Below are 14,324 nucleotides of genomic sequence, written 5' to 3'. Positions count from 1 at the left end.
TTGATTAGTTTATAAGCAGTGGTGGTTTGCTGTCTCTGAATTTTCTGACTACTTCTTAAGGTTAGGTCACATTCAGGTTTTCTTGGGCTTTGAAGAAGCTGGTGGCGTTGTGAGATCAGATGGAAATCATCTGACAAAAAGCAGCTGGAGGAAAACTTAGGCTTGCTTCTAACTTTGCTATCTTCAGTGAACAGGCCTGTGCATTATACCTGTGCTACCTGTGTCCCAGCCTTGAAATGTTTTAAATATGCTTTTCTGTCTAACTGTCAGCAAGCTCCCGCTCTGCTCACCCCATGTCCTGCAGGGTTTTCTCTCGCTGCAGAGCTGCAGGTAACCAAAGCAGGTGATGTCCAAACCCCCACAGGGGCATAAACAGGACACTGTCTGGTTTTTAGCCCAGTGTCAGATTCACGGGATGTTTCTGAGCATGCCCCTGCTTGCAAAACTTAGGGCTGATCAGGGCAGGTTATGGAGGCGGGTGGGAAAATCAAGCCCTCACACTCCTTGCCTGCCAGTGCTTGAAATCCTATCACTCCCACTACAATGGCTTTGGTTTGGAGCTTGTGTGCAAAGAAACAAAATCACATTTATAATCTAGGCATTCTTTTCAGTGCCTGCCTGAAGGAAAATTTAAAGATAAATCTTTTGGGTGACGCCTTGCTGAGATTTTAAAATCAGCTTGCAACAAATCTCAGTAGAAATAGTATTCCAGTGTTGTCTTAGGGAAGACTACACAGAGAGTCAGCACTAGCATACTGTTGAGAAACACGTTGCTAGTTTTGGGCAGGACCACATTGAACCTTGTTTTGTTTGCCTGAACATTTTATATGAACAAGTTCATTTTTCTGTCTGTTTGTGGGTAGATCCAAGAAGAAAATAAAATACAGGTGTTAAAAAGTAATTTGCAAAACAACGGCAAAACTTCCACGATTAATGTTCTCGTCTATATCTTTCACTCTGTAGGACATTGACTGTGGAGGTTAAGCTGTTGAAGAAACTGGCTTCATTTCCACCTGGAGATCTCTCTCTGAGTTTGTTCTTTAGCCTTTTATACTAGTAATGAGTTCATGAATGCTTTATAATTGCTGTCTGCAGAAGTTGGATCACCTTTTTCTTTTGGACTGTGTGATCAATGTTGTATGGTAATGACTGAGACAGCCTCCTCTGCTTTCCTTCCTGGTGGGCTGTAATTAAACCCTAGGTTAAAAGGATGAAGAACCTTGATGTAAATTATGGAACAACTGATCAGTCAGTGCATATCATTAGCTACTGGCTATATTTTGGTGAAGCAGAGGTTTATTTAGAGGAGGCTGTTTCCTCTTTTCTCTGTATTGGGTGACACTTTTGAAGCTCGTCTTTCGTTTCGAGTAGTGTCTGTGTCAGTAAATCAGAAGTCTCTTGAGCATGGATGCACAGCAGCCTCTGCCCCAAAACATGTGCAGGCAAAGAGGAGGCATTGGAGGTTGGGTTTTTTTGTAAATTATTCCACTTGTTCAGCATGATGAGTCAACTGACATGGTCATTTTTGTTTGTTAGAGCCATATTGTTTTCTCCCCTGTCAGGCTGGTGGTAGAAGAGTTATTCCATCCGTGACTGTGGGTGTTAATTTAAATGCAGCATTGGATCAAGCTGGGTGGCTTCAGGGGAAGATGCCAGTCTTGCCTTTCCCTGCCTTTTTCCAACTAAAAAGTGGTGACTGAATAAGCAATGCAGAGACCTTCGAACAAACACAGCTCACACTTTCTGTTTGTTGAATTAAACCAAAATAGATGCCATAGACTACTCACTGTTCTAGTTAGCATCATCAGCAGTTGCCACAGAGCTGGGCATCTCAATTAGGGGAATATCAAAGGAAGAAAGAAGTAAGTAAATATCACCATAAATTTTCTTCTTGGCAGGCAAAAAAATGTACGCACGTTTGCCATGCTTTCCATTGCAAAGGTTCAAGCAGTGTTAATGATCAAAAGGGTGGAATATAAAATAGCAGTGTTATTGATGACTTAAAGAGTTTCAATTGTCTAAACAAATAGCTTTAAATTCTTCTGTGTTTAGAGCTTAAGGAAAAGAAAGAAGTGAAGAGTTTTTATTTACCTCTTTGATGGTAGTATCAAGTATGTTCTAAGTCAGAGGAGCTAACCTCAGGATGAGGCTTGCCTGTGCAAGACCTGCAGAAAGGGGTTACGTGATTAAAACAACATTTTTCAGTTCTGAGTGAATCTGAGGTATTTTCATAACATTAGCTCTATATCATGTTGGGTGTGCAAGGAATTTATGCTCAGCCCTTACTGACTGTGCTTACCCTACCACTCCCTGATCATATGGCCAGAAACTCTCTTAGTTAACTCTGAACAGTAGGGATTTTGGCCTTTTTACTACCTGCGTATCTTGGTGAATGTTTCTAGGAGAGGCAGTTTTATAGCTTCCTATAATTGCACCTTTAGACAAATGCATTGTTGGCATGGAGCTGTTGTCTGCTGCGTGAAGTTTACTGTTTCTCTGTAGGGTCTAAACATGTGGCTCGTTGCAGAGTTTTAACCTCTCAAGCCCTCTAACAAATATTAAACTGCAAACTGTTCTTCCATAATGCTATGATGTTGACTGAAATTTGACCCTGGTGCTTGCTGAAATGATTTTCAAAATCTGAGTGAGAAGGTTAAATAGTGCTGTCAAATTTCCAAATCTCTGTTGCAGAAATGCTGTCGCTGAATATCTGTGTGTTGAGATCTAAACTCTAATGGCTTTTTTGTTGTTTTTTTTCCCTCTTCATTATTACATGGTATTATCTGAAGTTTGGTTTTTCACGCAGATAGAGAAATAACTTGGGTTTTGCCTTTTTTTCCATGCCTCCTAACCTTTATAGCTGGTTTTCTCCCTTTTGTTTGTCAGAGGAACCCAGTCAAATGGTGTTCCTTAAGTGTAAATGAGACCTCTAGTTTTCTTTAATTTCTGTTCAAGATCAGTGTAATTACTTGATTATTTTCACAGCTGTATCTGAATAAGAAAAAAGTGCTGTAATTGGCACCTTTTACAAGTTCACTACTCAATAACCTGATGCTGGAACTCTTCCACCTGCAGAAGCCTCGTTAATTGCTGTCGGAGTTCCAGCAGCTGAGAGACCTGGGTTTCTCATTTTACCTGCAGCATTCAAATTAGGGAATCTCTGCAGCAACAAAAATAGATAGAACCTTCAGGCTGAAAGAGGCTGTTGGTTGTTGGGTGAGCGTTTGCCTTCCAAGTGGATCTGTTGGGAAGGCTGTTGTTTACTGAACTCATTACTACAGCCATAAGCCAAAACTATTTTTGTTTGAGCTTTTTTTGTAAAATCTGGGCCTTAATTTCCTGAATGCTGTTACTAGTTCTAGTTTTGTTTATTTTGGCCGTAGGTTGCATTATTTAATTGGTTTTTATTTAAGACAAGAGTCTTCTGTTTGAAGAAACAGTACTAAATTATAAGAATACTGAGTCTTTAAAGATGCCATACTTGAGCCATAACTTTGAATTTATTTTGTTATTTTAAAGCAATGTTAGTGCCTATCTCTAAGGGTTATGGGAAGCTCAGAAGTTTGATGTCTTTTTTCCTTGATTCTAGGGCTTTTTCCGCAGGAGCATCCAGAAGAACATGGTTTACACATGTCACAGAGATAAAAACTGTGTTATCAATAAAGTTACCAGAAATCGCTGCCAGTACTGCAGACTACAGAAGTGCTTTGAAGTGGGAATGTCCAAAGAATGTAAGTTTTCTTCAGAAACAATTCATTGTTTGTCATATCCTATATATATATATATATATATGGCAGTCCCAAGGGAGAAAAATGTTTTGCCATTATGTTCTTGAAGCTGCTATCTGCATTCGTATGCAGAGAAAGGAGTGTGAATTTTGTACACAACTTCAGACCTGTACTTAATGAATTTTGCAGCCTAAATGCCGTCAGTTAAGAACTTTTACTGCAACACACTGCCTTTGTGGGTGTAAGAACGCCTAAGTGGATAATTTTGCCACGTTTTCTAAAGGAACTAGTGCAGAGATTCTTGCTTTAGACTGGATTATCTCCCATGTGCTCTAGAAATAGCTTTTTGGGGCAAGGGTGTAAGCGCAACAGCACTGGCTTCTTAAGCTTCTTAAGAGTTTTCCATCCTCCGTCTGCCCTGCAGACCTGCTCATGGTCTTGCTGGGCCTGAGGTCAGCGCAGGCTATTATTTCATAAGGGCTTCCCGTTGGCAGAAAGCAGCCTTCTTCAGCCTTACACCTTCTCCCCTGTGCCAGTGCAGCTGCTTGTGGCAGGCGTTTTTCTCTTAGCACTAGCTCCAGTTTGTGCCCTTTTACAAAACCTTGAATCTTCCGTTCTTTCTAGTTGGAGTCTCTCCAAAAGGTAAAACAGGCTGGCAGTCCTCTTCTAAACATGCAAAGCCAGTAAACCTTATTATGTAAAGGTGCTGCCAAAGCATTTTCCTCTCCCTTCTTTTCTAGAAATCTCTGGTTTGCCCTTTAATATTTTAAAATATTTAGGTAGAAATCTGGGATTTTTCTTTTTCTAGTTTATTGATATCCCTGTCAAGCATGAAATGTAGCTAAAAATGCGTTCTCAAATCCCGATCTATGGGGTAATGATTCTGAAACCTTCTCAGTTTTGATTGGAATGATTGCAGTAGCAAAAAATCTTTTGTGTAATGATTTACTTGATTGTTGAGGGATTTTACCTCTATCAGGGATGTTCCTGATTTTAGTCAGTCAATTCCAATATAAACACTTCCACATTCTCCTTCCTCTCCTCTCAGAGGAAGTGTTGAGGAGCAGAGAAAGAACTGGGTGCATCTTTAGGACTTCTTTGCAGCATTTCCAGCTCCTTTTCATGGAAATCTGAAATTGCTGTTATTGAAAAGGGCCAAGATCAAGTTTCAACTGGAAGAGGAGCTCTTAAAATTTCCATGATTTCACTGTCTTTGCTGGGTTTTCTAGTTTTCTCATGTGCCTGAAGTGCACTTATCTACACTTATGTATAGTTTTACTGGAGTGCAAACCATCATGGGGGTAAAGTAGGAGGTGGACTAGATACAAAGATGCACAAAAGTATGAGATTTAAAGAGGTGGATTTTATTATAGGTGTTTGACCACACAGATATCTGTGCACATGAAGCTTTTTTTCATTGATAAAAACAGTATAATGCAGTTTGGAAGAGAAGAAAAAACACTTTTTTCACCTGAGGGCTTGTTGGTCTTGAATTCTTAAGGATTTTATTCATGATGTGAAATAGTAATCTTATTAAATGATGTAACTTCTCACCAGAGTAGGTTTTGGAAATATCAGCAGTATTTCCAACATATTAACCAAAGTTACTTTGGGTAAAGTATAAAGACTTACTGCCTTTTGGATGATGAATTGTTTTCTCCCATAGGGTAGCTGGAGCTTTGCTAGCAGAAGTTCAGGTTTTGGTCTGCCTTTTTCTTTTGGTGAACTGAGTTAAATTGCCCTTTGGCAGTTGCCTTTATCTCAGACCACTACAGGCACTGAAAGGAGGATAGCAGGTTGGAGGGGGAACAGAGGATACTGGGGAGAAGTGAGGGATGTCCTCTGGCTGCATCTCTGTAGAAGGCATTTGCAAAGGAATAGAGAAATTATTTAAAATGTCATCAGTTTGAATGCAGTGTGTCTTGTCTTCTGGGTTTAAGAACTAAGTCTGAAGTTATTCCATGTTACCCCTTCATAAACAGGAGCTTTTAATCTCTTAAGAGATTTGAAAAACTATTTTCTTATTTCACCTTCTTTCATACATGCCTCGAGGTTTCTACTCCGCTTCTTTAGAAGTTTATGTAAACAAAAGTACATTTATCAGTGGGCTTTTTCTTACCAAATAGAGTTTTTTCTTTTACCCTAGTACCCTATTCACATTTTGGTTTTCTGTCTTCTGTTCCCTTGTAACATGAAAGCCATGAACAAAGGACAGAAAAAAAGTATCAGGGAAGTCTCATAGGGAAACAAGCCTGCAATGCTCAAAGCAGTCCCAAATGGGGGGCAGCTGCAAATAGGAACCTCAAGGTCTGTTCCCAGGAGAAAAGGAGGAGTAAATGCAGAGTTTCAGTATACAGAAGTATCTGCTTAATGCTACTGTTCTGTGTTTATTTGTTCGGTCTTTAAAGGGCATGCAAAAGTACTTGCATATGTGACACTTTTTAAGCTTAATGAGCATTAACACACAATCATCAGAGATAAGATGAGAACTGGCTGCCTAGCCAATGTGATAGGTAAGCTTTATGGATGGAGGTGCAGTGTTTTGGAAGAGAAGAGGTTCTGAGTGCTCCTTGTATGCTTTTATCTTGTTTTAGAGAATGAAGTGAGATAGAAGGAATGCACCACATTTGCATTTCTTTATAGGTTGTTTTGTTCATGCAGGGGAAAAAAGTTATCTTTGACCTCATGTTACTCCCCAGATCTGATCAAGACAGGTCAATAACAAGACTGCCTCCAGGGCAGGAGTAGAGTTATTTGCCTTGTGATGGTATCTGCAAGACCCACTGACACTGGATCCGCCAATGTAGGGACTGTCTTTCACTGTGTAGTCACTGTTGCAAAAGGTTTGTGCTCCAGGTAGACAAAACAAAGGGTGTGAGGGGAAACAACTTAGTGATGACCGTTTTATCATCCTGCAGTGGGGCAAACCACAGCTTGAAACAAAGCCCTGCTGTCTTTCATGGTATCCCTGTCTTTCTGAAACTCCTGAGCTTGTGGCCCTGCAGCCTGACCTGTCCCTAAACACTTGGAGCCAGCTCCTCCATAAGCATTGCACTGGGTTTTGGATTTGTTGTATGGTTGTCCCACGTCAGTTCATGCATCCACATGCACCGTGCGAGTGCTCCGCAGTGTGTAGGTGCAGCTGATGCTCTTATCCCCGCTCCAAACTATTTCTGTCCTCCTTAGCCTTCCAGCCTGTTAATTTTTTTTTAATTAATATGTAGACACAAATGGTGATCACACAGGATTTTATTGCTGCTGCTGCTGAAGTAGGAAGGCTACTAAGGCTGACAGTGGCTCATTATGTGATGGAGGGCCTTAGGAAACTAACCTTTGCCCTTCTATTACGTGATCTCTAAGCTGATGTTGAAGCACCATCCTTGGCCTGACCCCAGGTGTCAGCAAGCAGCGCACTATTGCCTGGATGCACGGACCTTGGTCCTCGGGAGCTGGAGAGGGGTCACACGTACAGCGCTGCCTTGTGCAATTAAGGGAGAATGCAGGAAGCTGGACACAGCTCTCGAGCAATAATGGGCTCTTTCAAGCAGGATGCTGGAACATATGCTTTCAAATTGAAACCTGCCCTTAAAACCTAAACTGGGTTTACTGCAGGGTACAAGCAGGAAGAAACTGGAACTTCCTTCTGCCACAGGTGCTCAGCCTAGCCCAGCAACTCTTCCACTTCAATCCTCTCTTATGAAATTTGCAGGCAGCAAGGACTGTGACTGTGCTTGATGATCTTTGGAGTCCCCCTCAGGCGTACACCCAGCCCACATACCAGGGTCTGATGCAGGAAAGTTTCATCGACAGTGAGCTCTAATAGGGCAAAATTATAAAGGCACAGAATCATTGTTCCAGATTGCTTCAGTGCACTGAAGTGTAAATCTGCTTACAATTAGCCTCTCTGGAGGGAGGGAGGAAGGGAGGGGATGTGGGGAAATTACCGTGAAGAGAATCCAGTTTTTGTGCTCAGTATTTATTTTAGTTTAGTTTGGTTGGGCTTTTCTTAAACTTGTACAGAAATGTCTGATACTCTTTATCACAGACTTGAAAGTCTTAGAGTACTTGAATGTTCATGCTTCTCGGAACATACGATTGCATTCTGCTCCTGAGTAATAGAATGAATTGATATACTTATTTTAATTCTGGTTTTAAATTGGCAACCAGGAAACAGCAACTTAAAGAACTGTCATATTTGTATTTTTCATCTTATATTCCTGTTTCATTTTCTTTTAGACTCCTTAGTGAAGTGTGTTTCCATCTCCAGTGAGTGTCTAGTCTGCATAGCTGTGTTTGAGAAGTTCATGCAGATTCCGCTGATGTAATTTTAAAGTGTGTTAATTAGATCACATGAAATCTCTGTTCAGAATATTATACTGAGAACTGAACTGCTTTTTATATTTATAATCAAGAGAAAGCGCTGGATTTAAGAAATATTTCTGCTTTGCTATGGGCTAGGTTTTTAACTAGATGCCTAAATACCACACAGTGGCTGGGGGCTTTTTCAGGAGTTCCAGCATAGTTGCCTTGTCTGCTGACTTGACATGCTTTCTCAAGAGGCATGAGCTAAATATCAGAGTGGAAATCACAACCTCCTGAGTTCTGTGCTGGGACTAACTCCTCTCTCTAAACTCTACAAGCTGATTAGACTGGCTTTCCTATCTTGAGGCGTGAAAATGTTAAGTTTTTTTCACAGGCTGGGGGACCTAGTATTGTTAAGTGCTCTGAAGGTGAAAGATTGTGAAAATACCAATTCTGAAGAGATTGAGTAAATAAATAGAGGGAAAACTATGCCCCAGCCATATAGATCACAGGTTTTTCATTCTGTTCATTAAGGCTGGATATTTATTTTTTCATTCAGTTGCCCATCACATAGGAATGCTTGTATTTATTTTCAGGCTGAGAAGGTGGGAGCTTTTAAAAGTTAATGCCAAATTCTCAGTATCACTGATGAGGAGATGTTTTAAGATGAGAGCAAAGCCAACATGAAGGGTTTCCTGCTACCCACAGTCTGCCCCCTGGCAGAGATAATGCACACTTTGCAGGGTGGCTGAAAATGGTTTCTATACAATTAAAATTCTCTTGTAGAGAACTGGATTCTACACTTCTTATTGCACATTGTTTTCCATGGTTAAACAAATATCGCTTGCTTTTCACACTGGTTTGGTGTCTTCAAAAAAGCCAGTCTGGTTTTCTTTTCCCCTTTCGGGGTCTGCCTCTTTTGTGTGTCAGCCTTTCCCCCTGATTTTGTATGGCTTTCACTTGCCAGCTTTAATGTTTAAAGGAGCAACTTAGATTGAATGTTATTATCCATAATTTACTCTATGTTCTGTGAAGATGGTTATGTAATAGCAATAATTGCATCAACTCACCTAATGAGCTTTCCCTCCAGTGCCATGTACAGCAGATTAATAGCCCATGAATTCATTTGCAGCTCGTTGTGCTTCAGAAAAGTATTTCAGGCAGCAATTAATAAACTGCTAAAGAAAATAACATAAAAAATGATTTTTTTTTTATTATGTTCACTCTCCAGCTGAACAATTTATTGGCACCTTTCATGATGCGGCTAAGTAAATTCTCTCCTAATTCTTCAAGCAGAGCATGATTAGTGAACCCTGCTTAACTCAAGACTCTTTGGTAATTAGTCTGATTTTTATATCCTGAAATGTTAGGGAAAAGTATGAATAGTGTCTTAAGGTTCTCTTTTTCTTCTGTTCACTGCCTTTTAGGCATTACACAAATAGCTGTAACTTTAAACCATAACACACTACTGCTGCAAGTTTATTTTTTCCCCTTTCTTGGGTAGAAAACCCATAATAAGAACTGAAGACCTTGGCCAATAAACAACCCCTGGCACTGTTTCTGCACTGCCTGTTGTCAGCTCCACAGTCCCATACCTCCCAAGTGGTGGGATGGAGTCCAGAGCAGGGACCTGGGCAGGCTCATGGGTGCTGCTGCCCCATGGGAAGATAAACTAGGGATTGAATGCCACTGGGAAGGCAGATGATGGGAGAAAGGCATGGAGAGAGAAGAGAGATTGGGGAAAGTCCTTTGTTTTGCAGCATGAAAGGGAGTTGAACCCAATAGGAGAAGAGCAGCAGTGAGATGCCAGGGCTTTGGTCACCTCGGTAGGGGAGGTGTCAGGGGGAAGGGAGCAACACCATTGCATATGGCCAATATAGCCAGGCTGCCCTAGAATTACTTTTTCCGTGCCTTTTTTGTTGTTTTTGGTTTTGATTGAACATCTTTATCAAGTTTTTAATATTTTACATAATTTCCGTTTCAAAAGAAACAGCTACCTTCCCCACCATCCAAAAGAAACAGTAGGCCTTGGCTTGCCTTTAGAAGTAGTAAAATACGTCTATATTTTAAAACCTTTTCCTCATTTTGGGCTCTTGAGGACTGAGTAAGCATAAAGGGAATTCCTTCAATAACTTCATACAGAGATTGATTACATGTCCTCAGCTGGAAGGTACATTAAGGCTTATTCACTAAGGTACAGCTACCGTGATGAACTTCCATCGCTCTCTGCTGTCTCTATGACAACATGGATCCTGGCAGAAGTTACCAGGGCTTGTGTGCTCTCTGCAGCCCTTGTCTGCATCCATCAATCCTCGTCCTCGGCAACTGTAAATGTGTGCCTCTCAAGCTTTTGCTTAACAAGGTGTTTTATTAAAGTTGTGACACTTCTAAAGTTACTCTGCTAATCATTTGTACTGCAGTGGCTGACCATGCTTTTAAAGAAATGTGCATTAGGAAAGGCAAAAGTGTCAATAGATATTAGTGGACTTTCTGAACACCACTTGATCTTGTTCCATGGAAGAAATTCAGCTGAATGGCAGAGAATCACTGTACAAGTAACTTTTCTTTCATTATAGATGAAGCCTGGAGGTGACTAAAGCCACTGAAAAGTCTAATGTGTACAGTCTAACTTCTCCTTACACCTGCAGCATGCTCCGAAGAAGTACATGTTAATGGTCAGTGGCTCTAGCTAAGTCCTCAGACTTGACTGAACCCTTTCTTTCTTTAAAAGGAGCACATTTTAATCAGAGCCCATGGAGTGACTAATGCCTGTCAGTTGATGCTAACAGCTTGGGTTTCTGATGGTTTTGCTGTGTGCCACCTTCTCCAGAGGTCTGGCTCTTCCATGAGAGCATTAGTGGCACTGACACAAGTGGAACTTCCCATTTTTTTATTTCATACCTTTGGGATTTTTTTAGGGATTGTCAATGTGCTTTCCTCAGTCAGCTTCCCAGTAAAAGGCACATGGGCAGATATCTCTTACAAAGCTGCTTCTTAACATGGATCTGGTTGTTTCTGTAGCCTTTTTCTGTTAATTCCCCCACACACACACTTTTGGGTTCGGGGTGTCCATTGGCAAGTAGTAGCAGTAATCTGGATTGTACGTATAAAGACACTGGCTCTATGCATTCGTGTTGCCATTGCAGGTAGCCTTTGCCTCTTCTTGAGTGCGGCATTCCAGCCACTTTCATGGCAGGCAAAACCCTGGATTACCCTTTCTGTCTTGTGATGTGCTGGGCAATGCTGCTGTAAGAGCAGATGGGAAATCTGGAGATAGCCTGGCCCTGCTCAGTCCATGCACTCCAAAGCACGGGGCTGAGACCACACTTGCTTGGTCATGCAGATATAACTGCTGAGACCCCAATCCCATGACCTCAAAAGCTTTGTTTCAGAGCTTCCATTCTTCCTTTATGTACTCAGTTCACTGCTTTGTATTCTTCATTCAGATAATTTTCCTGTTCAGAGGCACAGGCATCTTTGATGCATCTCTTTCTCCTAATTGCCATTGCACCATGTGAGTTGTACTTTCTATACTGGCACCTTGTGGCTTCTTGTATATTTTGTTTTTTCTCTGTTTGATGCTGGTTGTTATTTTGGGATGTTGATCTGAAGGATGGAGAAATGACAATGAGATATATCAGTCTGGGAACGAGCAAATGGCCAGTGTCCTGAAGCTAAACACGGATTATTTGGTTGTCAGGCCAACCTGAAAATGTTATCTACAGTAGCCAAGGTTCATGAGAAATTCAGTAAATTGTTCCCAAGAGTCCTGGGAAATCTGAACTGCAGCAACTCAAATGTGCCTGAAGGACAGGCTGGAGAGTTGGGCAAGGAGTAACTTGATGAAATATAACAAGGGAAAGTGTAGAGTCCTGCATCTGGGCAGGAAAAACCCCAGGTTCCAGTGTAGGTTGGGAAACGACCTGTTAGAGAGCAGTGTAGGGGAGAGGGACCTGGGGGTCCTAGTGGACGACAGGATGACCATGAGCCAACACTGTGCCCTTGTGGCTAAGAAGGCCAATGGCATCCTGGGGTGTACTAGAAGGGGGATGGTTAGTAGGTCGAGAGAGGTCCTCCTTCCCCTCTACTCTGCCCTGGTGAGACCCCATCTGGAATATTGTGTCCAGTTCTGGGCCCCTCAGTTCAAGGACAGGGAGCTGCTGGAGAGAGTCCAGTGCAGGGCAACGAAGATGGTTAAGGGAGTGGAGCATCTCCCTTATGAGGAAAGACTGAGGGAGCTAGGTCTCTATAGTTTGGAGAAGAGGAGACTGAGGGGTGACCTTATTAGTGTCTATAAATATATAAAGGGGGAGTGTCACGAGGATGGAGCCAGGCTCTACTCAGTGGCAAACAATGATAGGACAAGGGGTAATGGGTACAAACTGGAACACAAGAGGTTCCACTTAAACTTGAGAAGAAACTTCTTCTCAGTGAGGGTGACGGAACACTGGAACAGGCTGCCCAGGGAGGTTGTGGAGTCTCCTTCCCTGGAGACATTCAAAACCCGCCTGGACACATTCCTGTGTAACATTATCTAGGTGTTCCTGCTCCGGCAGGGGGATTGGACTAGATGATCTTTTGAGGTCCCTTCCAATCTCTAGCATACTGTGATACTGTGACTTGGTATGAGATGAGGCACATATTTGGTCCTTCCACTGAGAAGCAACATCTTCCTGATGATTTATATCTTCAAACTTACTTCTTTGTTTTCCTGGTGATCACTTACTGGAGATGGTCTTGCATAGAATAGGTGCCTCTGCAGAAGGCAAACAAAACTCATGCTGGCCTCTCAGTGGAAAGCTCTTGTGCTGATGGTGTGGAAGATAGAAAGCAGGCGTTTGGAAACCAGTAAGCTCTCAAAGATGTTTTAGGAAGATTGCTACATAAGTAGATGAGTCCATAAATTTCCCTCTGCTGCTGTCAGGCTCTTATGGCTTGCTTTCATCCATTGTATGAATTGTTAGAGCAGAGGGAGTTCTCCATTGCCATGCCTGTGATAAGCCGGCTGACACATTGCAGCTCCTCCTGCTGGGATGCTGGCCCTAGGACAGTGCTCTAAAAATAGCCTTGATTTACCTGGACATGGTATCACATGCTCAATTTAAATACATCAGAACAGTTAATCTCCAGTTCCTCAACACTCATGTGGGAAGTGTACAGGATTTTTTAAAGTTAGATGGCATGCAAGCAGTGGAAACACCCTTCTATCCTAACTTAAAACACTCAGCTGTGAAATACTATGAAAGGAAAAAGAAAGATTGTAAGGTACTGGGATTTTTAATTTCCTTTGGTCCAAAGTGAACAGAATTGGTTTTGCCCCTTCTCATCTTACTGCAGCACTTGGTTGCATGCTTGCATGTTTCTGAAAGCTCTTACATTTTTAAATCTAGGTCTTACGAAAAGTCTGCCAGTCAAACAACAGCTTGAAAACTGACTTTAACAAGTTGTAGCACAAAGCCCTACAGGCAGTGCCTGTGGCTGATAGGCACTTAAGCTGTGGGATTGGTTCTCAGTGCCGTGCATCCGTAACCAGTTGCTTATTGTTGATATAAACAGATTTGGTAAGTAAATGTTGAGGAAATTATCTGACTTTTGAAGACATTTACCTGAATTTCAGCGCTAAAGCTAAGTGGAATTCTTCCTTTCCCCTGGCAAAAAGTGCAACAGAAAGCAAACATGCTTTTAGTTGGATTACAGGCATGGTTAGTCATCTGACAGACAGTTTTAATGGAGTCAGAAAGACATGCTGGGGAAACATGCTGACCTACTTTTCTTCTTTTACTCTCTTTCTTTTTTCTCTCTTTCTCTCAACTTTTAATCAAGTCAGATGTTAATTTTAAAGCTTCCCATAGCTTTTGCTGAAGGAGCTGATTTTGTAATTAATTTATTTACACTTCTGCATAGGGTACAATAGATGGTTTTGGTAACTGAGTTTCATCAGGTTGTTTTCATTTCTGTTCAGAAATTGGGTTACATCTGAGAAACCCATGTTCTTCCCCTTTTCCAGGACAAAGCAATCAGCTCCAAGTTAATGAATGATTTAAGTACAATCCTCTGAGGGAGGACTTTACAACCCATTTAAAATGACAGACTAACAAAGCGTATTCTATTTGTATCATTTTTAATGCATTATATTTTTAAGCATTTTTCATCTTTAAACTTGTGGCGAGAACTGGCAGATAGCATCACGTGTTTGCATTTGGGATTGTTTTTTCCTATGTTAAGTAGGTTGGTGCTCATCGTCAGTGTTCTCTTGGAAGGAGAACTTGGTATTTTTAAACCTGGGAAACTCTT

The 14,324-nt window shown here is 41.5% G+C and overlaps 1 protein-coding gene across 10 annotated transcripts in view; it reads left to right on the top strand.

Annotated features, from left to right (window-relative positions):
• The window catches only part of RARB (retinoic acid receptor beta), a 325,319-nt gene that overhangs the window by 271,539 nt on the left and 39,456 nt on the right, over window positions 1-14,324 (top strand). For all 10 annotated transcript variants that reach the window (XM_057424975.1, XM_057424971.1, XM_057424972.1 and 7 more), the window contains one exon: window positions 3,590-3,731. In XM_057424975.1, coding sequence (XP_057280958.1) covers window positions 3,590-3,731 — 142 coding nt within the window. The remainder of the gene's footprint in view (window positions 1-3,589; window positions 3,732-14,324) is intronic.

The sequence above is a fragment of the Pezoporus wallicus genome, unplaced genomic scaffold (genome assembly GCF_028554395.1).
Source record: "Pezoporus wallicus isolate ANWC-B61680 ecotype Strahan unplaced genomic scaffold, APGP_CSIRO_Pwel_v1 contig_3181, whole genome shotgun sequence".
NCBI classification, from domain to species: Eukaryota; Metazoa; Chordata; class Aves; order Psittaciformes; family Psittacidae; genus Pezoporus; species Pezoporus wallicus.
The sequence above is the reverse complement of the archived record's forward strand: the minus strand, read 5'-3'. Positions and strand labels throughout refer to the sequence as shown.